The 23,593-nt window shown below is 41.9% G+C and overlaps 1 protein-coding gene across 1 annotated transcript in view; it reads right to left on the bottom strand.

Moving 5' to 3' along the window:
• afap1l2 (actin filament associated protein 1-like 2) overlaps positions 1-23,593 on the bottom strand; it is a 219,742-nt gene that overhangs the window by 101,745 nt on the left and 94,404 nt on the right. Inside the window, exons 2-3 of the mRNA XM_048551350.2 lie at positions 11,365-11,493; positions 3,611-3,691 (exon numbers count right to left, since the gene is read on the bottom strand). Of these exons, the coding sequence (XP_048407307.1) occupies positions 3,611-3,691; positions 11,365-11,493 (210 nt within the window). The remainder of the gene's footprint in view (positions 1-3,610; positions 3,692-11,364; positions 11,494-23,593) is intronic.

Here is a 23,593-nt window from a genome sequence, read left to right as displayed (position 1 = left end):
AAGTGCATCTCATAGAACTGGGGTAAGCCACAGAAGTTAATGGAGGAGAATAATTTAATTTCAATATGAAAATATCCTGCAGATAATTTTGCGATTAGGAAACGAGGTAGCCAGGGTGGCTCAAATTGGAAACATCAGTTGAACGTTTATTTAATTAAGCCTTTTCCACCACTTCTGGAACACTATTGTTCTTCTCTTATGTTAACACGTAGTCTTCTTGGATAGACTGCAATAAGTCTCTGAGTGATATGGCTGTAGTGAGATATGTGATAGAACTAGGTGAGAAGTACCTTATAAAGGTTTTAAAAATCATGAGGTTTATAGATAAGGTGAATGGCAGGGTCATTTCCCTATGGTGGGGGATATCAAATTAGGGGGCATTTTTTCAGGAGAGAGGAGAAATATTTTAAAAGGATAAGGGGGGTAATTTCTTTTTTTACACAGAGTAGTTTGTGCGTGAAATGAACTTCCAGAGGAAGTGAAGGGGGTACAGATACAACGTTTAAAAGACATTTGGATAACTACACAAATAGGAAAAATTTGGAGGGCTAAGGGCCAAGTTCAGGCAGGTGGAACCAGTTTAGTTTGGGATTGTGGTTGGCATGTATTGGTTGGACGGAAGGGTCTGTTTCCATGCTGTATGACTCTGACTCTAAATCCGCCAAGCCCATCTAAATATTGAGATCTGATCAATGCATTTTTGCGGTTTTCACACAAAGCTTGGTGAAGAATCTCAACAGGCAATGGTGGGTTGACAATTGACAAAGATTAATGTTTGTTAAGCTCCTTTTGGATGGCTCAATTCAGCACATTAATATCCAATTTCCAATCTTATCAAATTTATCAAACAAATTAGACATCAGGAAATCTCAACATGGAAATCAGTGCAGGTATCTGTTGGTTTCACTGCTTGCTCCGAACAAACTCCATGTTGGACTCCAGACATCAACTTCTCAGGGCATGCTCCATGGGCACTAGCAACACTCACCCCACATTGATATCCAATGTTCCAGCCTCTAATAACACCCTTACACATCTCCGATCTAGTTCCAGGATGGTTCTGCATTTCAATGCTACACCTCAGGCTATATTTGGCAACTCTCATAGCGATACTGCAACAAGGACACCGTGTGCCCAGGGACAGGCACCCAGGTCATGGACTGGACCAGGCTGCATCTCTGGACATTTTATTTGCTGTCCTAACATTCACTCAATCAGAACCCACTTGCCTTATACTACCTTGTCTTCCTTTTTGCACTTCTTCCCCTCAGCCAGATATACCAAGCCCACGTTACAGCTGTCTTGTTTTGCATGTTAGGGCAGACTCAATGCCAGGAAGCCTGCCATGGCAGTCAGCAGCCCTCAATTCAATCAAGACAAGGGGGATATGCTTCAGTCAGGGATTCCTGCCTCAGTAAGTCAAGGACCACCAGTCCAGGCTTTGCTTGGGTGGTGAGAGACCGAATCCTCTGCAGATAAAAAATGAAGAACCAAATAATGGACAGTACACCGCCTAAACTTTCTTGCCTAAAGAGGGCTGTTTTCTTCCCAGAATGAAAGTGGCTGGCACATTATTTCTGTTGGTGCCGGTGGGGAGGTGCCCGAGTGAGTAGTAGGCAGTACAGACAGCATGCAGAGTTGGGGTGAGGGTGAGAGAGAGAGAGAGAGAGTGGGGTAAATGTTACAGGCAATAGTGAGAGGTGTTAGAGCATGAGCCTTTTTGGGTGGTACATGCAGTAGCATTTCAGCAGAGAATGAGGAATGACAGAGAAGATGGTGGAACTTACCATGATAGAGTTCAGAAAGACATTGACCTTCATCTTACATTGAGGTTGGAGTTTATTCTAACCAGAGTAGCAAGCTTGGAGCAGGCTGGCGTGGTCTGGTGTCATGGTCTCCACTGCTGTTCCTGAGGGAGAGGAAGTCCTGTGTTGGCACCAGCCCAACCACCAGGACCTCCAGTTCTCTGCCTGCAAAATGGTGTGCTCATTTCCCCTTATATCCTATATGGGGCAGATACCAGGAACCACGGACAAGCATATGGACGTACATGGAATAGTGTAGGTCAGATGGGCTTCAGATCAGTATGACAGGTCGGCACAACATCGAGGGCCGAAGGGCCTGTACTGTGCTGTAATGTTCTATGTTCTATACAGGGCAGCTTTGGACTCTCAGCACACGTCCGGGTGCACAATGATCTCTTAAGATGGAAAGGAGTGCCAGGATGCCAGTAAATTTGGGGATATCCCCTCAGCAATGAGTTGATTTATTTTGATGATGACACGTGGCAATACAGAGTGGAAATCGGACATGGGAGACCTATTGGGGCATGGGAGGTAATTAATGAGGTGAGTTTGGGAGGACTCGGTGAGAAAACACGCTGGGTCTCAAAGCAAGCAACTTGCACTTAGCCAAAAGAAAATGTCAGATTCAGCCCCTTAACTTGCTTTCGAATGCCCAGTATCGCTTCCATCCTCCTTCAAATTGTGAAACAGGATCTTTAACATCAGGTTGACAGGGCATTAGTTTAACATCTGTCCCGAAGAAAAGCAGTTGTAACAGTTCAGCACCCCCTCAACACTGCCTCCTTTTGCGCTGCGTGCCTACAACACTGCCCTCTGACAACACAACTGCAGCATCATCCAACTGGCTCAACTCTTGAAGTGGGGCTTGCAGCCACAACTTTGTCCTTCAATACAAATTGGCCAAATTGACATTAACTTCTACAATATATTAGAATTTGTCAAAGGCAACGAAAAAAGACGACTGCAGTCCTTTAAACAACAAAATTAGGAGGATCAACATGCAGAACGGAAAGATATACACTTCTTAAAGCTACAATGTCCCTGAAAATCTGGTGTGGACAGCTGTTTATCCGAACAGATGTAGATTAAGTTTTGCCTGGCATATGCAGGAAATCATTATTGTGTTTAATCATTTCCAAACCAAATTCCTAAAACATCCACACAAGTACATCTGCTTGTCTGGCTGGAGAACCACATGACCTGTAGAGATGTATCAGATTTATCCACATCTGGAGTACATAGGAGCAGATTAGCAAGAGGCGAAGCTTTCTTCTACTATTACAGTTTTACCAGCTAAAAGCATGTTGCCATTATCCAATTAGGACCTTTGTATTAGGTCTGGCTATCAAATGCACTCAGAACTTCCAGTTCTGAGGAAGGGTAACTCAACCAGAAATGTACACACTGATTTCCCTCCACAGATGCTGCCAGACCTGGTGAGTTTTTCCAACATTTTCTGTTTTAGTTACTGATTTACAGTATCCGCAGTTCTTTCGGTCTTTATTCGTTTATGTTCATGTGTTTTCAAACCTAACTTCCAGGTAACAACAGCTTTCAGTAGCTGATTCAACAGACAACGAATTCCTGCTTTTGGAATGGTGTAATGGCCTTTAGGTCTTTTCTTGTTACGTGGCATTCTTTGGATATGAGAGCAACCAGTAGATCTGACCTATGACCTCAATCAGTGTTAATGACATAATGTGAAAATATTTTAAGAATGAAAACCTTTGAACAGAACATAAACAGCAGACTGCTAATGTTAAAGTCTCTTTTCCAGACAAAAGACCTCCCACTGATCCACTTACCTTTCTCTACCACTTTCTTCTCAGTTACACTGGTTTCTTCAAGCAGAACTTTGTTCATATAGATATATTCTTCCTCTCCAGCTACAAATTTAAACATAAAGTAATATATTCTAGTTTTAGCAACAAATTGAAAATTTATACTTTAAGATGTAAATGAAAAATAGCTGCTTAAACACTATAAAAACACGAGAAACATTTGAAAGAAAAATGACATTCTGACTTATCGTGTTTGCTCTGTCCAACCAATTATACACAAATTATTTGATGACGGACTCCACCTATTCGACCCAGAGGCAATTTAAATGGTGTGTAAAAGTTCGAGCGACACTAGTTGAATCTTAATTCCTTGTATATGTGCAAAACAATCTTCCCGAGATTTCATAATCAGAGCAATTATCAGTTCTGATCTATTTCAACATCAAGATAGGCCTAAATTAATCCTCTACAACATATGTGTGAGCAATTTCTGAACAACATCACTGCATCAGTCAATGAACATGACACAGGGATTGTAGTTTGCCATGAATCATTATATTTATCCAGCAGCCTAGCCCTGATCCAGCCAGTAATTGTTGCACACTTGTTGCTCAGTGAATGGGTGGAAAAGGTGCAACTTCAGCATATGAGGGCAAAATACAAGATTCCAGCTAAAAAAATTGCAGTAGGAGGGAACTTGTCCAAGAGAAACACAGTAGGGCGCGGGGGGGGGGGGGGGGGGGGGGGGGGGAGTGGAGGAGAGCGCCTTTTGCTATCGGTAGGCTGGGAGTGGAACTAGAGGCCTTCTGGGTCAGGAAGCTGTGCTTCAAGACAGCTGCGGTCAATTACTGGCTGGTAGATCTCCAGGACTGCAGGAAACAGGATGCAGTGTGGATGAGGGTTTAGGCATTTGTTGGGCATCTTTCTGGTGTCAAAGTCTACAGATATCATCAAGAAGGATGAGGAGATGGAGGGGGTCTTGTTTTGACAGGCTATTACTGAGAGCAACCTGGGGGAGGTAAAACCTTCTGTGCCTAGGAGTCCTGTTAAAGAGGGGCCCTTCCCATTTATCACCAGCCTGAACAACAACTTCTCCTGCAGCAGTGGGAGGATAAAGACTGTCAACTGGTCCACTGGCTAGGGAACTGACACCAACCCTGCTGCTGACATACTTGAAGTCAGGGCAGGAATGGCAGGGAGGGACACTTATTGGAATTACCAAGTTGCCTCTGCCTTCAAACCAATACTAGGGAGTGTTGAAATCCAGCCTTTTTGTCTAGACTGATGTGCAGAAAAATTCCAGAGCACAATCATAGAACATTGAACATAGAATATAGAACATATAACATTACAGCGCAGTACAGGACCTTCAGCCCTCGATGTTGCACTGACCTGTGAAATCAATCTGAAGCCCATCTAACCTACACTATTCCATTATCATTCACATGTTTATCCAATGACCATTTAAATGCCCTTAAAGTTGGCAAGTCTACTACTGTTGCAGGCAGGGCATTCCATGCCCTTACTACTCTCTGAGTAAAGAGCCTACCTCTGACATCTGTCCTATATCGATCACCCCTCAATTTAAAGTTATGTACCCTCGTGTTAGCCATCACCATCCGAGGAAAAAGGCGCTCACTGTCCACCCTATCTAATCCTCTGATCATCTTGTCTGTCTCTATTAGGTCATCTCTTAACCTCCTTCTCGCCAATGAAAACAGCCTCAAGTCCCTTTGCCTTTCTTTATAAGACCTTCCCTCCACACCAGGCAACATCCTGGTAAGTCTCCTCTGCACACTTTCCAATGCTTACACATCCTTCCTATAATGCAACGACCAGAACTATACACAATACACCAAGTGCACCGCACCAGAGTTTTGAACAGCTGCAACATGACCTCATGACTCCGAAACGTAACCCTCCACCAATAAAATCTAACACACCATACGCCTTCCTAACAACCCTATCAACCTGGGAGGCAACTATGAGGGAGCTACGCACACAGACACCAAGATCTCTCTGCTCATCCACACTACCAAGAATCTTACCATTAGCCCAGTACCCTGTATTCCTGTCACTCCTTCCAAAGTGAATCACCTCACACTTTTCTGCATTAAACTCCATTTGCCACCTCTCAGCCCAGCTCTGCAGCTTATCTATGTCCCTCTGTAACCTGCAACATCCTTCTGCACTATCCACAACTCCACCGACTTGGGTGTCATTTGCAAATGTACTAAACCATCCTTCTACGCTCTCATCCAGTACATTTATAAAAATGACAAATAGCAGTGGCCCCAAAACAGATCCTTGCGGTACACCACTAGTAACTAAACTCCAGAATGAACATTTCCCATCAACCACCACCCTCTGTCTTCTTAGAGCTAGCCAATTTCCGATTCAAACTGCTAAATCACCCTCAATCCCATGACTCTGTATTTTATGCAACAGCCTACCATGGAGCACCTTATCAAACGCTTCACTGAAATCCATAGACACCACATCAACTGCTTTACCCTCATCCACCTGTTTAGTCAATCAGTAAAAATTCTGCTGGTGCCCTGGAGCAGGATTTCTCCATCAGCTAATACCAGGATGGGTCATTCATATACATGTTGATTGTGAGAGTCTTTCATGCAAATACAGCTTCCACACTTGCCTGCACACAACATGCAATTTCCAGTCAAAGTAAACCAATGGAAATCAGTGGAAAATTCTCCTCTGTATGGAATCATACCTTGGACAAAAGGAAGATGGTTGCTGTTGGAGATCAATCATCCCAACACCATAACATCTCACCTTTCGAACAGCATCAGGGAGCCCCTATACCCAAAGCAGTTCAAGACAGCTCAAACACTTCTTACAGGCAAGTAAGAAAGGGCAAGAAATGCTGGCCTAGCTAACAATACCCACATCCTAGGTACTAAACAAAATGGAGATCCATATTCCTCAGGGTAGTTTCCTTGGCCCAAACCATCTTCAACTGCCTCATCGATGGCCTTTCCCCCCATAAGATCAGTAGCAGGATGTTCACTGACGACTGCACAATGTGTGGCCCTATTCACCAATTCCCAGTCTGTGTTCAACTGCAGCAAGACCAAGACTACATTTTGGCTTTTTGTTTATAAATGGCAAAGAACATTCTCTTTACACAAATGTCACAAAATAACCATATTTCACAAGAGAGAATCTAAACATCTCTCCTTAGTATTCAACAGCATTCCCATCATTGAATCCTCCCAATATCAACATTCTGGGAGTTGTCCATGACCAGAAACTATAATGCCCTTCATACCCTCCATGCAACCTTTCACCATGCCCGAGGTACTTCCTAGCCTTTATGCTAAGTCACCAAGTGGGGAGAACACGGACCACATAGCAAGATGAAATAAACGTTTTTAAGTGTCTAATGATGAATTTAAAAAAAGCTGATAAAAAATTCATTCACTACATTTAACTTCTCTTAACACTTAATTTCTTATCAAAGCAAACATTTATAATCATCACCCCACTCAAAGACTTTATAAGCACTGAAAGCTATCAATAAAATTATAAACTGACAGCCATTGGACTGTGATGATAGGTTGTGAAACCATTTGTGTGGCACAAATCCATAATGATAGGCCTCATGCTCATGTCAACAGAGTAAAATACCAAGTTTTTTCCCACATGCAAGAATATTTTTCACAAATTTAAAGACCAGGTGATTTGAAACACTTGACAGCTCGACAGTTCTGATCAACTTTGGAGTTCCATTGAGTTCATCCACTTTGTATGCACATTCATGTCGATCTCTAACAACCCTAAAGGGCATTTGATGGCTCCCAAATGCATTTCACCTCTTACAAAGTTATTTCTGAATTTATCCAAAGCTATCCCATATCTTTTCTAAAGGCTAAACTATATCTCCAAAGATCTCCAGCAACTTTAGACTGTCTTTTGGAAGATTTAAAGTCACATGTCATATTTTGGACGTCATAGTTATGACTACTGGATTTGTTTGAGGTTAGTAGCATTTTAATATGTGTAGCTGTCTTCTTGAACATCAGGTGTGCAACATTGAGCCCACACCTGATCCTGGTTCTTGACCCCTCCATCCCCAGATTGAAAATGGTGGGTGCTGGATACAAGGAAGGGACTTCCTGAAACCAGAACCATTTTGCTTAAGCCAGAGCATTATTTGGTCTTTATGAAAATTCAGGCCTTGGATATGCTACACGAAGGAATAGAGGCACTTCTATAATTTGAACTGGTTGACAAACAGTCAGAAAGTAGTTGCATGGTGAATAGAAGACATTTGTAAAGGTTGGCATGAGAAGTTATAACTGTCAAGAATAAAATTGTCTTTTGGAGAAGTATGTGATCATACATGCCTTTATAAAGCAAATGCAAAGTCAAACAGACCAACATCTGCTGAAATGTGAGGCTGTATGAACACAGCAGGCCAAGCAGCATCTCAGGAGCACAAAAGCTGACGTTTCGGGTCTAGACCCTTCATCAGAGAGGGGGATGGGGTGAGGGTTCTGGAATAAATAGGGAGAGGGGGGAGGCGGACCGAAGATGGAGAGAAAAGAAGATAGGTGGAGAGGAGAGTATAGGTGGGGAGGTAGGGAGGGGATAGGTCAGTCCAGGGAAGACGGACAGGTCAAGGAGGTGGAATGAGGTTAGTAGGTAGGAGATGGAGGTGCGGCTTGGGGTGGGAGGAAGGGATGGGTGAGAGGAAGAACAGGTTAGGGAGGCAGAGACAGGTTGGACTGGTTTTGGGATGCAGTGGGTGGAGGGGAAGAGCTGGGCTGGTTGTGTGGTGCAGTGGGGGGAAGGGGACGAACTGGGCTGGTTTTGGGATGTGGTGGGGGAAGGGGAGATTTTGAAGCTGGTGAAGTCTGCATTGATACCATTGGGCTGCAGGGTTCCCAAGCGGAATATAAGTTGCTGTTCCTGCAACCTTCGGGTGGCATCATTGTGACACTGCAAGAGGCCCATGATGGACATGTCATCTAAAGAATGGGAGGGGGAGTGGAAATGGTTTGCGACTGGGAGGTGCAGTTGTTTATTGCGAACCGAGCGGAGGTGTTCTGCAAAGCGGTCCCCAAGCCTCCGCTTGGTTTCCCCAATGTAGAGGGAGCCACACCGAGTACAGTGGATGCAGTATACCACATTGGCAGATGTGCAGGTGAACCTCTGCTTAATATGGAAAGTCATCTTGGGGCCTGGGATAGGGGTGAGGGAGGAGTGTGGGGGCAAGTGTAGCATTTCCTGCTGTTGCAGGGGAAGGTGCCGGGTGTGGTGGGGTTGGAGGGCAGTGTGGAGCGAACAAGGGAGTCACGGAGAGAGTGGTCTCTCCGGAAAGCAGACAGGGGTGGGGATGGAAAAATGTCTTGGGTGGTGGGGTCGGATTGTAGATGGCGGAAGTGTCGGAGGATGATGCGTTGTATCCGGAGGTTGGTGGGGTAGTGTGTGAGAACGAGGGGGATCCTCTTAGGGTGGTTGTGGTGGGGGCGGGGTGTGAGGGATGTGTTGCGGGAAACGCGGGAGACGCGGTCAAGGGCGTTCTTGACCACTGTGGGGGGAAAGTTGCGGTCCTTGAAGAACTTGGACATGCTTAGTCTTCATTAAATATCTTGCTTGCATAATAAAATTTTTCTTTAAAATGTTTCATCTAACTGTTTGTTTTTACTGTTACTTTAGAATTTTTTTACTAATAAGGCAATGAGAGATCAAAGCTCTTGCTTAATGATGAAGTGATAGGTGATATTAAAACAGGTGGAAAATTTAGAGTCTTGAAAAGTTTCTGTAACTTGGACTCAATAAATGATTGTCATCAACTCCAAATAGTAATAGTCAGTGAGGAGATGATGGCCTAGTGATGTTGCTGCTAGATTGTTACTCCAGAGATCCAGGTAATATTCCAGGGATCTGGGTTGATAAAACTACTATAGCAGGCAGTGGGATTTAAATTCAATAAAAGGAGAATTCAGAATGAAGGGTCAAATGAAGGTCATGAATCAATTCTTGAGGGAAAGACCCAACTGGTTCACTAATACCCTTTAGGGAAGGATAGTTGACTCTTAATTACCCTCTGGCAAATTAGGAACCAGCAATAAATGCTGGCCCAGCCTGCAAAGCCCTTATCCCATGAACAAATTAAAAAAAGGTACTGTGGTTGTATGAGGCTTATTTTCCATTTTGACAACATCCTACTCATATTCTGTATTCATCTAAAATCATATAAAGAAGTAGGTGATATAAAAATAAAGTAATTTTCCACAAATATGGCACACTACTTTCCCAGATTCCACCCAAAAGCACTAACCTATTTTTCTTTTTCAAATGTTCAATGGTTGTTGTGCAAAGCAGCGGTTTCTATTTTTTTTTTAAATTTCCCTTTCAGCTCGTCATAAAAGAGCACTTCAAGTGAGGGAGCAATATTTGACATTTAGCAACCTCAGAAGCCATTTCTGAAGGGGTGCATAAGATGATTTCATGACTCATGACTGTTTTGAAAGCCAGCAAAAATCAAGTAATGAAAGAGCAATTGCCCTAACAGTGAGCATCTTTGACATCTGCTGCACAAAAAATCTGTTGACTTTTTGGCTGAAGGATAAGCTCATAACTGCAAGGTTCTCTATTTGTTTCATGACTGTATGAAAACACTGTAAACCCACCTGTCCCTTCCCACTGGGAGTCCAGTGTTAGCTGAGTATTCACAGAAGATGTTGACTAGAATCTGCTTTCAAACATCTGCCTATATCTGTGCACCTTTCGCAGAGGGATTTTCAATTTTTGTTAGGCAAGAGTATTACAGTTATAGAAACTTGGAGGCAAATGGAGAGGGAACAAATCTACTGTCATCTAATGAGATGAGGTTTAACAGGCTTGAATGAATTATACTTTATTTCAAATATTTCTGGGGTCTAAGCACAGTATTAATTGACCTTTCCTAATTACCCTTGAGAAGGTGGTGGTGAGCCACCTTCTTGACTGGCTGCACAGTGCTGTCAAAGAGAAAGTTCCAGGATTGGACACAATGAAATTGAGGAATGGTAATACAGCTCTGAGTCAGGATGGTGTGTGATTTAGAAGAGACTTTGGAGATATCAACATTCCCAAGTGTCTGCAGCCTTTATCTTTCAGTGTGCTAAAAGGTTGTATGCTTGATGGACAATGTTTGAGGTGACTTGTTGAATTGTGGCAATGCTTCATGTAGATGGTACACATTGTTGCCATTTTGTCAGTGGTGGAGGGAGTGAAGGGCCAGCAGGGTGGGCGGGGGTGTTGATCAAGCAGCCTGATTGGTCCAGATTGGGTTGAGCTTCTTTAGTGTTGTTAGAACAACAAGGCAAGCTGAGAGAATTCTATTATACTCCTGATGTGTGCTTTGTAGAGGATAGACAGGATCTGGGGAAAGAGATGAGCTGTTTGCTGCAGAATTGCCAGCCCATGGCCTACTGTAAAGCTAGGATATTTACATGGCTGGTACAGTTAACTTTCTTGTCAATGGTAATCCCAGGATATTCATATGTTCCCTGATGTTTAGGACTAGGAAAAATTGTTGATTTTCTCTTCTTATCCTGGTGGTGCTGACTCCAATTGAAACATCTTGTTCTGCTATTCTAATCACTACCAGTTAAGACAGCACACCCTGTAAATTTCTAATTGGAGCCTTCTGGTCTGTGTCACTTCACACAGTTGATAGCTGTGGACTAAGATGTTCTAAAATTCAGTGCCACCTAACTTGCTGCAACAAACGTACCCAAACCAGGGCTAAATATGAGACTGACCTGAAGAACTGATGATGTTGTGAAGTAGATCTGATAAGACGCATTTTCTTGCTAAGGCACTGAGGCTGAGATTTTCATTATCCAGTAACTTCAAAAATGTCTCAAGTTCTGCAAGCAACTGGTCCAGTGCTGGAAGGAAAAAAGTTAAAAGTCAATATTACATTAACTTACTTCCAGGAAGGAAGCTCCAATCAGAAGTAGGAGATCTACAACACTCATAAGGAAGGCTCCATCACAAAATGTGCTTCATGTAAACACTCATCATTGAAATGAATCTTTTGCCTTCTACAGCAGAATGTTACTCAATGCATATCTGCATTATAGCATATTATTTTTAATGTTCCACTGAATGTGTTGGAACTTTGTGTAAGTTCTGTTTAGGCATGTTCTGTCATTCCACTGTGTTGGTGTCAGCTTCGAACGTTGGGTAGTATCCTCATCACTTATTCAGAAGATTGATGGGTCAAGTCTGGTACCTTGGTTTGATCTAATCGCACTGACGACATGTCATTCAGATAGGAGTATTTTATATTTACATTGTTTATTAAAGGGCAGGGATTTCCACTGCTATCCCACCATATCATTGATCAATACTTCATCACTGAACTATCAACTGGCCCTCTCTTCTGTGATTAGGAAATCTTGCTGCACATACAATGGGAAGTACATTTGTCTTCGGAATAAAAATGACTATGCAGTACTGTGATTAGGAATTAAATAATGAAACATGCTGTGGCACTAAGGTGAACTACCGTTGACCACCAGGATTCCTAACAGTCTTTGTCAAGATCTGGCCATGATCTGATGTCTTCTCATTTTTGAAATGAAAAGTGACAAAGGTTCTATGTATATACTGAAAGGTTTGTTTCAATGCTTGTTTGAACACTCACGAAGCATTTGTTTTGAATCAGCATCCAAATGCTTCTTTAATTATGGTGCATTTGCATTAAGTATTCAGTTTTGACTGTGGAAAATTATGGGATCTATGAAATTACTCAGTGAAAAACAACAAACTGACCTCTCCAGATGTGCTTGCTGGCTATAGTTAGAATTAATTGGAAAAATAGCTGTTATTTGAATAAACTTTTCTTCTGAATATTTAATTTCTACTGAGCGATCAATATTCCTTTTCACTCTCACATTTCTCAATCCTTCCAGTGAGTCATGTAAATCTCTGTACATTTGACCTCTCCAACTAATAGCCCTCTGAGTATCTGACGCATGCATGGAAACAAGAGATGAGTAATGGACGGATTAATTTGAGCTATATTTTATTATGGGAAGGGATATTCATTATCTAAGGCTCCTTACTGAACAACTTAATATCAATTAGATGTGAATATTTTCATCACAGCATACCAAGTCAATTTCAGTGTATAAAGAGGTCTATCCGAATGTATGCTCCAGATGATGTCACTATCACCTTAAGGGAGTCATTTTATGTTTTTGTATTGGCATTAAAGATGTTATTACACCCACTACAGGCAAAAAAAATTCAGCTTCTTTTGCTGGCTTAAAAATCTTGGCATTTTCTAAATGCATTAGTATTACGGCAAGAAACTTGTAGTCAGCCACTTTGGAAGCAAAATCTGGATTAGGTTAATATTTTGAAAATACATTTATATAACTATCCGCAAATGTCTTGCTGTGATAGCTATAATAACAATATACAAATTATATACTTCTTATATTCCAAATCAAACTAATGGTGTAAAAGTCCACTTACACCTTCAATACATTTTTAAGAAAAAGAGAGTTTGAACAGATAAAGGAACAGTGGTGCCTGATTTGTCAATGTGTGACAACCTTCCCCTCCAAAGTACAAGAGGGAAAAATTGAGACTCTGGCATTGTGACGTTCCAGAAGTCACATCATACAGCAATTTTTGGACTAAAATGGCAGTTCTTGGAGCAGTCAATTACATGAACACAGATGGTCCCCTTTATTTACAGGACCAGATAAAATTTTGGTGACAAAATAAACTTAAAAGTTTATCCCATTTCAGTCATGTTGAAATAGCATAATTATGAAGATAATATTGTACCATATTTATTTGTCAGCCAATACTCCAATTGTAACAGGATCTGAGGAGTTTTTTTGTGCAAGAGGTTTTGAACAGAATTGCACAGCACAGAAGCTTGTTGGCTGAAGACAATGGCACTGTGCTTCATATGCACCACAGCCAATGAAGCTGAATCAGCCAAACAGGGGCAGATGTTCAAATGGAGGTGGGCATATGGGGTATGGGGAGGGATTAAATACGTGGACATAATTGGAGTAATGTTCTGGAAGGACTTCAAGTTCAGTTAATGAAAAGCAAGTACCAGCAAGTCAGTTCTCATGGTTGATGAGTACATCTGTGTATTGTAAACAAGCCAATCATTCAAGGATGGTTAAAAAAATGAGGACTAATTATTTGAAGACTATACACGAACAATGTCAACTATAGAGATGTTGGAGCTGTACAACTGCTACCATGTTCTGTCTGCAGGAGTCATAGGATAACAGATCACATCCTTCTTGTATTGGATGGCAATGGGCTGCAATCTCAGATGTGTCCACTTAAAGGTACATGCACATGAAAAGCCAGCCTGATCTTGTCACTGATGGTTTAAACATTGCCGTGCCTGTTCACCATCCTCTCTAAAATCAACATCCTCACAAGACAGCAGAGAAGGATTTGACACAATGCAACTGAGGCATCACAGGAGGTTGAACACAAATATAACATAATTTGGTCCCAGACCCAAAGTAAGAAGAGTACAACTATTATAAGCCAGAATAATGATAATAGACAAACTGCTGCACGGATGAATTGAGTCATTATCCTTCATTTCATGTTTTACCAAGAATTCAATAAGGTACAGGTTCATACTTGACAATGTGCATTGTTGCCCCCCCCCGCCCCCGAGCCCCCACCAAACAGGATACTATTAGTTAAATTTCTAGTTAGGCGGCTTCAGTTACTTCAGACAAATCCACCCATCTATATCCCTGGCCTTGGATGTTGCTAGCTAGAGAAAAACCCAAGCAAGGAAGAAAACAAACCCTTAAGAAGTGGAAGACCTCTGTCAAAAAGTACATCGAATCTTTTATCCTCCCTTTCGAATGAAAATTATTCACAGAAACCATCAAAGTGGTTCTAGTGTTACTTTTAAAATGTTTTCCTCATGGGGAAATAAAAGTTTATTATATATGAAAATAAATCTACAACTGGCTGAATGACAAATTGCACAAGGACACACAGCATTACTGAAATGTTTGAACTTAGCAAATTTAGGTTAAACCGTTTCTCACAAGTAAAATTTATTCAGGAGCGTATACCTGCAACATTAGCCATTATAGAATCAACAATTCCAAATAAATGCAAATTCTCCTCTAAATGTTCTTTTACAGCACCAAATGCCTTCTTAATAATCCAAAAAGATAAAGTTGCAAGAAGTAACACTAGAGGCAGGTGATTACAGAATGCCAGAATTCAGGGCTAAACTGAAATTTCCACTGTATTAATAGTTTCCCATCATATTTTTTGTTTAATGCCCTGTCACAATAAAAGGGAGTGAAATTGATAATTAGAAAAACCTCGGACTGGATTTTGCCCACGCGAGAAGCTGGGAATAATTCCAGGTACTGAAACCACCCCTGAGAGGAATCATTGGGATCTTCCTGTTAGGCGGGTGAGGGGAGAATTGGCGCTATTAATTGCCACAGAGGCAGGTTTCCCTGAGAGTAATAATTTGGCTTTTCAGGTTGGACAGCCAATCAGTTGCCTCACAGTTGCAAAGATCTGGCAGCCTTCAATAGATGGTAATTTTTCTCTTTTGTCTCCTGCAGGCACCACTGCACAGTCTACAGAGTCAGGAAGGAGGCCTCTCAAGATATCTCTTCCTCCTCTGAAGAAGAAGCCACAGATCCCTCAGAAAATGTCCATCAAGGCTAACTCTAGTATGCTCCATCAGCTGAGATCCTGGCACCTCCGTGAATATTTTAGCGGGGTTAGAATCAGGAGCACTTTTTTGAAAAACATTCATTGGTGGGATGTGAGCATCACTGACCAGACCAGCATTAATTGTCCATTCATAATTGCCCAGGGCGCAGCTAGGTGTCAACCACATGCTGAGTCTGGAGTCACATGTAGACCAGACCAGAGGATGGCAGCTTTTCTTCCCTAAAAAGGACATTAGTGAACCAGATAGGCTTTTTTTTTCCTCTGAAAATTGGCAATGGATTCATGGTCTTTACTAGACTCTTAATTCCAGATTATTATTGAATTTGAATTCGCATTCAAATTCTGCCTTCTGCCATGGTGGGATTTGAACCTATGTCCCCAGAATATCACCTGGGTCTCTGGATTAGTAGGCTGCCAACAGCATGGGTAAGGTAAGTTTTCCATTATGAGAGAGATGAGATTTCACTTGTGGCAAATCATTGCCACATTTTCACAGCCATTCGAGGCAGGAACACCCGAGGTCATGAGCAGTTGGAGGACTGTTGGGCAGGAGATGACCTAATGGCTACTAACAACTTCATGCAAATAAACAAACAAGTGTACCAATGAGCAGCCAGTTGGAGGAGAAACCACAAAAAGACATCCCCCTTCCCAGAATTCTGCCTTTAGAACACTCCAGAGAAGGTTGGGCCTTCTGGCTCCAACCTGTGAGAGGTCAATCTGAGCAGGGTGCACTCTAAGGCCAACAGGCCCCACCATCGGGCATCCAGCCCATCTATGGAGCCTGGGATCACACTCAGACGTATTGACAGGATAAGGAAGAAGATGATGACATGCTGAGGGTACATTTATGGTATGAGTGACATTTCAATGTAAATATTCTCACATTTGTAAATATATGTTTACTTTTCATCGTCAACTGTGAGGGTGACTGTCATTCTAATTGCAACTACTGAAGTGAAGGTCCAGAGTCCAGGTGTCTTCAGCAATACATGATATTTGACGGTCAAAGGTATGAAGTGACCAATGCCTGCATAACATGCTAGTTATAGGACTGTACAAAGGTGACTGTTTCCAAGCTGCACTATGTTGCACATACATTGTAGTCATTAGCAGATTAAATGGTGATGTTGCCTGATGTGGTTGAGTGCGCTTGGGGCCAGGATATGAAATCCACTCAAGTGGTGATTTAGCGATTACTGGTGTGACTCGCCTGCAACACTGTTTAATGCTTTTGCCCTTTGAAGGGCCTCACACTGCACTGAAGTGAAGCTCTGTCCCTCACTGAATGAAATACTTACCCTACCCACTCTGGAGGCAGCCATTTTAATCTCCATTGCACACGAGCTCTCTGGATGAGCACGAAAAGAAATTGCAGTTGTATTTCACAGAGTGAGTCCCACACTGCGCCTCTCAGTCTGTGTTCCCCCCATCACCACAAGTCTTCACATTTCCTTCTTGGTTGCCCTCCCCTTTCTGATCTTCCCCAAATTCCCAGCAACCATGTTATTTAAATATTCATCTCCTGGCATTTTTTTATTCATTCATGGGATGAATAAGAGAAACTAAACAGCATTTATTGCCCATCCCTAATTATCCAGAGGGCAGCAAAGAGTCAACCACATTGCTGTGGGTTTGAAGTCACAGGTAAGGATGCCACTGCCTAATGGTATTATCGCTGGACTGTTAATCCAGCAATAAATATCAAGTATTCATGCCAGACGTATCTATGCACTCCTTCCCCCATCAAAAATCAGAGTGGTGCCAACAGCTGGTGAACCACATCCTTCATTACTCCATTCCCTCCCATGCTCTATTGTTATCACCGTTATGTTTTATCGCCATTCACCATTGTTAACTCCTCTGCCTCGAGCATGCTGCCCCCAATCTCCACAATTAAGTTCCCCAACTTCCCTCCCACAGCAGTGGCTCCAAATAACTCCATCTTGACTTTCAGTGGAGGGACTCCCAGGACCACCTATAGCTCATAGCTCCCCCCACCCCCACCACAGTGAATTTAGACAAACAGCCCTGCCTGACAACCTACTAGTTCCCTGGCTAATCTCCATGCATCTCCCTGATTGCAACCAATCTAGCGTACCATGGAAAATCAATGAAAATATTCCATAACCTATGGAGGTATGGATTCCTGACTAATAACCAAACATCTGGACTGACATCGGAGGCTGCCATTGACTTACTGGGCTGGGATCCCTAGTTGAAAGGGAGTCTACCTCAACTTGACAGAAGACTAGGCACCTCACGCTTTGAGGTAAGGCCATTTGGCTGGTGCACATGCATTGTGTTTGCCACATAAGCTGCTGGCACACAGTGTAGGAGTGAGATTGGTGTATCCCAGTGTCATGCAGCAACATGAGCTGGGTGTCTGTCTCTGTGCTCAACGTGTCCTGGCAGCAGCATTCCAATAAAAGGTGCTAGTACACCCCAAAGTACAATGCTGATCCAGAAAGGTATTGTAAATAGATCAGAGCTGTGCCAGGAGGGTGTGGAGTGGCTGGTATGCGTCCAATGCCAATGTCCATGGATTTCACCCATGTAATGTGCTCTGTGATGTTGCCGTCCATGAAGGTGGTCTGGGGGAGCGTGCAGTGAGTTGGAGACACTGGGTAGCCACTCCGACTTTCATCTCAGACTGCTGCTGTTTAGTTTCCCTCATCACTTGGAAGAATGGGACACTAAATATTAATGAGATGTGATTGGGTAATAATGAGACGGTAATGTGAACAAATAAATGAAAGTAGGCCTCTCTCTGCTCACCCATAAGATTCTCATCTCACTGTTCAAAACTTGGTTGGAGAATTGGATGTTTTTTCATTCTTGTTGTCAAGAATTTCATTCCTGCCAATCTCAGTCCTTCCTCAACTTTCCTATCACTACCCATATCATTCAGGGCCCGGGACAATTCCACCACTGGCCTTGTTACCATCAAGTGGAAGATTAACATTTCAATTTCTAAAATTTGGGAATGTACCTAATGGGGGAAAAAATGTTAGCAACAATAAGCTGACACTAAATCCATGCTGAGTCAAGCGTATGAGAAATAAAGTGTTCATCCTCCAAAATATCTACCAACTCAGCAAAAAGTGTCAGGCAAGCATTGAGAGTGTTGGATTTTCTACTTCTGATGAAACAGCCATTGAACTCTGACTTCAAATTCCATTTCTGTGTCGACATTCTGTATGGGTTGTTGTATTTGGCTGCAGTGAAAACTATTGTTGAGCAACAGTGGCAGTTCCACAAATCACTAGCCACACTTTCATACTAAAATTGACTACAGATGTGCACCTTCTGTCCAGGAACACTTTGCAACCAGGTTCTATTGTTGTTTAGTGGTCTGTGTCTTTTCTCAAGGCGGTTTAGTGTTTCTGTGTTCCCTCCCTTGGCAGTCAGAAGGGAGGGGCAGCTGTGTCCAATATATTAGCGTCTAACGTGCAGCGCAACCTCTCAGCTCCTGAGAGAGTTGTATGGGGGTACGGAGGTGTTCCTGGCACCAGACATTCCAAATTCCGTCTTAAAATTTTAGACTTTCCGGATCGAAGCACTTTTCCTTGGGGTATTCCCATGTTAAAGTTTTTAAAGGGTGTAACAGTAATGCAGCACAGAAATGTTCATTTTCTTTTGCTGCACAAAATTACAGGTCAGATAGAGGTCAAGCAACGTTTACTGTAAGCCTTCATCAATGCAAGGAAAAGTTGGATTGCTGCTGCAAATCCGAGTGAAGAAATACAGTGCATCATTTTGGCTACTGGCAAACCCACTTCAACAATCATACTGAAATCTGCAACTGGGATTGAAAGACTTGATGCCAGGGAGCTCTATATGTAAACATTAATCTCTGAACAAAGGTCAATTGTTTTCAAACTGGAGACAGCATTCTTATGAAGCTGCTTTCATTACCATACTCCCTGACCTCTCACTGCCTTGGAATTGCCAGTCAGTGACATATTATGCTGTGAAAGTTACAAATAAGTAACATAGCTGTAACTTTTTAAACAACAAATTCAAGCCGTTGTTCTGTATAAAGCTATGTAAAATGTTTTAAATTCAGAGCTCATAGCTTGGACTAAAAAACTTAAAAACAAAGAAATCCTGAGGGTCTGGCATCAGTAGACATGCGAGTCCCCCTGCCTAGATCACTTTGGCTGTAATTGTAGATTTTGCCTCTTCATTGTCTTGGTGCAAGGACCTTAGAAAGTCCTGATCCCTAGATGATTTTCTGACCATTAAGATGAAGAGGTAGAAAATACTGATGGATCTGCAGACATCCTGTCTGTCAACTCCTCAGAATCTCTGACGTGCATTCCAACAACAGATTGGTACACTATCTCCTGAGGAGAACGACTGTGCGAGGTAGCTTAAATTGGAGGAACAGGGTTGAATTTTACAGATGGTCAGATCAGATTGCTCCCTCCCACTGTGAGCGAAGTAAGAAAAGCCTGTTCCGCAGGGATAACATGCTGCCACTGCCTAAACAGAGAGTGTCACTTTCAACCCTCAATGCTATGAAGTGCTGTCCATGAGACCTGCCAGCTAACCTGCTTTGTTTTCAAAATGCTGTATATCTTGGATTATTCATTTAACAACGTGGTCACTTTGCAACTATTTCTATGTTACAGTAAACATATCAAATCCATTTCTCTCTCTTTGTGCCTCATTTGTGAAGGGAAAGGATCACATAGATGGAATTATGTAGGATATTAAATAGGTCTTTCAGCCCAACCATTCTATTCTTGTGTTTCTGCTCCTCCTACTCATTGTCCAAACTTTCCACAGCAAAATAAAAATAAAAAATCTGAAATTAGAGGGCACTTCATCAGTTGTAATACTTGATAATAGCATTGGAAAGTACCACTATTGAAATGGCCAAAATATAATAATCTAAGTTTCTAGCTAAACTGTGTTACAGGTGCAAGTGCACTCGCCAGCTTTTGTTACTAATACAGCAGTTACACTTAGCCTGGTAGAAGGTAATTTACTGTTTAAAGAGGACATTAATGCTTCAGCTCATGGTGAAATGGTTAAAAGCATCTCCTGTTATGATTATTTCACGATATTGATGAACTTTATTTCAAGTCTAAAATGCAAATTAACAATAACTGCCAAGGCAAAGGGGCTTTTTACTCTCTGCCAAACAACATCCACAGAAAAGTCACAGAACAATGAGTTTACTATGAAGCTTGATGCCCAACATTACAGCGATTGCAAGGCATTCACTGGAAACAAAATTGCTATCCTGAATATGCACCTTTATACCCCCAAAATTCTGATTTTTTTTTAAAAGAATGCTTGCAAGCTGTGTTGGGCAACTCTTCGTTAAAAAAAAATTTCCAATTTTTCCATAAAATAACACTAGTTTCTTTGAAACAATTCAATATTTTTGTCGTTTTGACTGCAATTAAGGAAATGTTCAGATTGCTTGGGCATGCAGGGCTACCCTATGAATGGGAGCAGTGTCGTTAGAACTATTGAGACAGCCTACTCAGATCTGGCAATGACCACAGTTAAGCCCGCTTTCTCTTGCTAGTGAGGCACGTCTTTTGTTCACTTGCCCTTTCAAGACCCTGAAAATTCCAACATTTTCTACAAACAGAAGAGAAAAGATGGTTTACATCGCTCAAGTCAATTTCTCTTAACGTGCAATTTTATCCAACCCTTAGTGACTACATGATATCTACTGAGTTTTACAATAACTGTACTGTTCAGAAATAGATCGTGCAGATAATTAAATTTATTAGTTTTTTTACCCTTATTATTTATTTTCTAATATTCATTTTCATAGTCCTGGATCATTCCTCACTGCATGTTCATACTCTACGACTGCTTTTGCAAACAGCATTTCATAGTTCACTGATAAACAAAATAAAGTGCTTGTTCAGTAGTAAGATATATTTCCGCCTTTTCTTTTCACTAAGGTTTACTTCAAGCAAATACGAACATAAGAAATGGGAGCGGGAGGCGGCAATTCAGCCCTTGAACCTGTTCTATTCAGTAATGGCTGATTTATTAAGTCCGTAGTTCCACTTTTCTGCTGCCCCACCCCTCTCAGTCCCATCACCATGAGTTTTGATCCTCAATTTCCCAAGAACATCAAACATAACTGCATACTTGGTAATTATCAAAGGTATTGCTAATATAGTCATATCACGGAAGTAGTTCGGACTAGAAGCAACTATCACAAGGGCTTGACATTGAACATCCTGTTCAAGGTTGAATGTGTTAACCAAATATCAATATCTTCCTTAGAAGTGGTGAAATTATGGTCCATGAAATGTTGAGAATTAAAAACAAAAGTCACCCACAATCTAAAATAAATGGCATAAATATAAAAGTTCTCTGATACAGGTCCCATTTAAGATTAAACTTGACAGTTACCAGTTGAGGAGACTATAATGTAGTATGACTCTTAATCAGAAGCATTAACACTGTGTTTCTCTCTCCCCACAGATCCTGCCAAACCTGCTGAGTTTCTCCAGGATTTCCTATTTTTGTTTCAGATCTCCAGCATCTGCAGTATTTTGCTTTTATAACAGAAGACTGCAGTCTTTGCCCATTTTACCATTCCTGGTACTGTTTATTATTTGCCACCTTTGCCAGACTATGGTAACAGATAGGGGTTGTTGGAGGTAGCTCATTCCCACAAATCCTCCATGCTTTTGCTCTGTTTTGGATCTATCGATTGATTAGAGGCAAAGGAGAATTTGCAGAAACGGCATAATAGAGACGTACAGCATAGAAACAGTCCTTTCGATCCAACTTGTCCATGCTGATCCAATATCCTTCGTAATTTTAGTCCCTTTTGTCAGCATTTGGCCCATATCCTTCTAAACCCTTCCTATTTATGTATCCATCCAGATGCCTTTTGAATGTTCTAATTATACCAGCCTCCAAAACCTCGTGTGGCAGCTCATTCCATACAGGCACCACCCTATGTGAGAACAAGTTGCCCCTTAGGTCCCTTTTAAATCATTTCCCTCTTACCTTAAACCTACGCTCTCTAGTTTTGGACCCCCTTACCTGGGGAGAAAGACCTTGGCTATTCACACTATCCATGCCCCTCATGATTTTAAAAATGTCTGCAAAGTCACCCCTCGGTTTCCAATGCTCCAGGGAAAATAGCCCCAGCCTATTCAGCTTCTCCATATAGCTCAAACCTTCTAACCCTGGCAACACCCTTCTAAACCTTTTCAAATTTAACAATACCTTTTTTATAGCAGGGAGACCAGAAATGAATGCAGTATACTAAAACAGGCCTTACCAATTTTGCACAGAGCTGCAACATGACATCCCAACTCCAATACACAATGCACTGACCAATAAAGGCAAACGTACTAAAAATGCCTTCTTCACCACTCGGTCTAGCTGCAACTCCACTTACAGGGAACTATGAGCCTACATCCCACTGTCTCTTTGGTAATACTCCACAGGACCCTACTACTAAGTGTACAAGTCCTATCCTGATTTGCCTTTCCAAAATACAACACATCACTGAGCTAAATTAAACTCCATCTCTCACTCCTCAGCCCATCAGAGTAAAGTCCCATTGTACCCTGAGATAACATTCTTCATTGTCCACATGCACCACTGAGTAACTATCAAGGATGCATTGTTCTTGGTTACCAAATAGGATTATTGCATGATAGCAACCAGTACGACAGATCTGTCAGGCATAATTATTTGGACCTTTGGTAGCTGGCATGGATACATCTGTTCCCTCTGCAGGCTGGAGTCTCTACCCAGAAAGTGACAGCATGTAATGGAATGGGTTAAGCCATTTTGGATGCTCTGGTTTCCTCCCACAGTCTAAAGATGTCCAGGTTAGGTGGATTAGCCATGCTAAATTGCCCTTCGTGTCCTTGGCTGTGCAGACTACTGGATTAGCCATGGAAAATGCAGGATGACAGGGACAGGGTAGAGAACTGGGTCTGGGTGGGATGCTCTTCAGGGGGTCAGTGTGGACTTGATTGGGCCAAATGGCCTGTTTCCATACTGTAGGGATTCTATAATACTACATTGCAAAAGATGACCATTTGGCCCATCCTATTTGCGCCAGCATGCTGAATGAGTAATTGATTTAACTTACCCAGTTATCCCATGTTTTCCTTTTCTGATAGCTGTTCAATTACCACTTGTAAGTTCAAACTGAGCCTACCTGCACTACAACATCAGACAGTGAATATGTGACTTGAACAAAAAATATTTTCTCTCATGTTGCATTTGCTTTTTTTACTAATCATGTTAAATCTGTGCCTTCTTGTTCTC

This window comes from Stegostoma tigrinum, chromosome 20 (genome assembly GCF_030684315.1).
Source record: "Stegostoma tigrinum isolate sSteTig4 chromosome 20, sSteTig4.hap1, whole genome shotgun sequence".
Lineage (NCBI taxonomy): Eukaryota > Metazoa > Chordata > Chondrichthyes > Orectolobiformes > Stegostomatidae > Stegostoma > Stegostoma tigrinum.
This window is presented reverse-complemented; position numbering and strand designations above follow the sequence as displayed.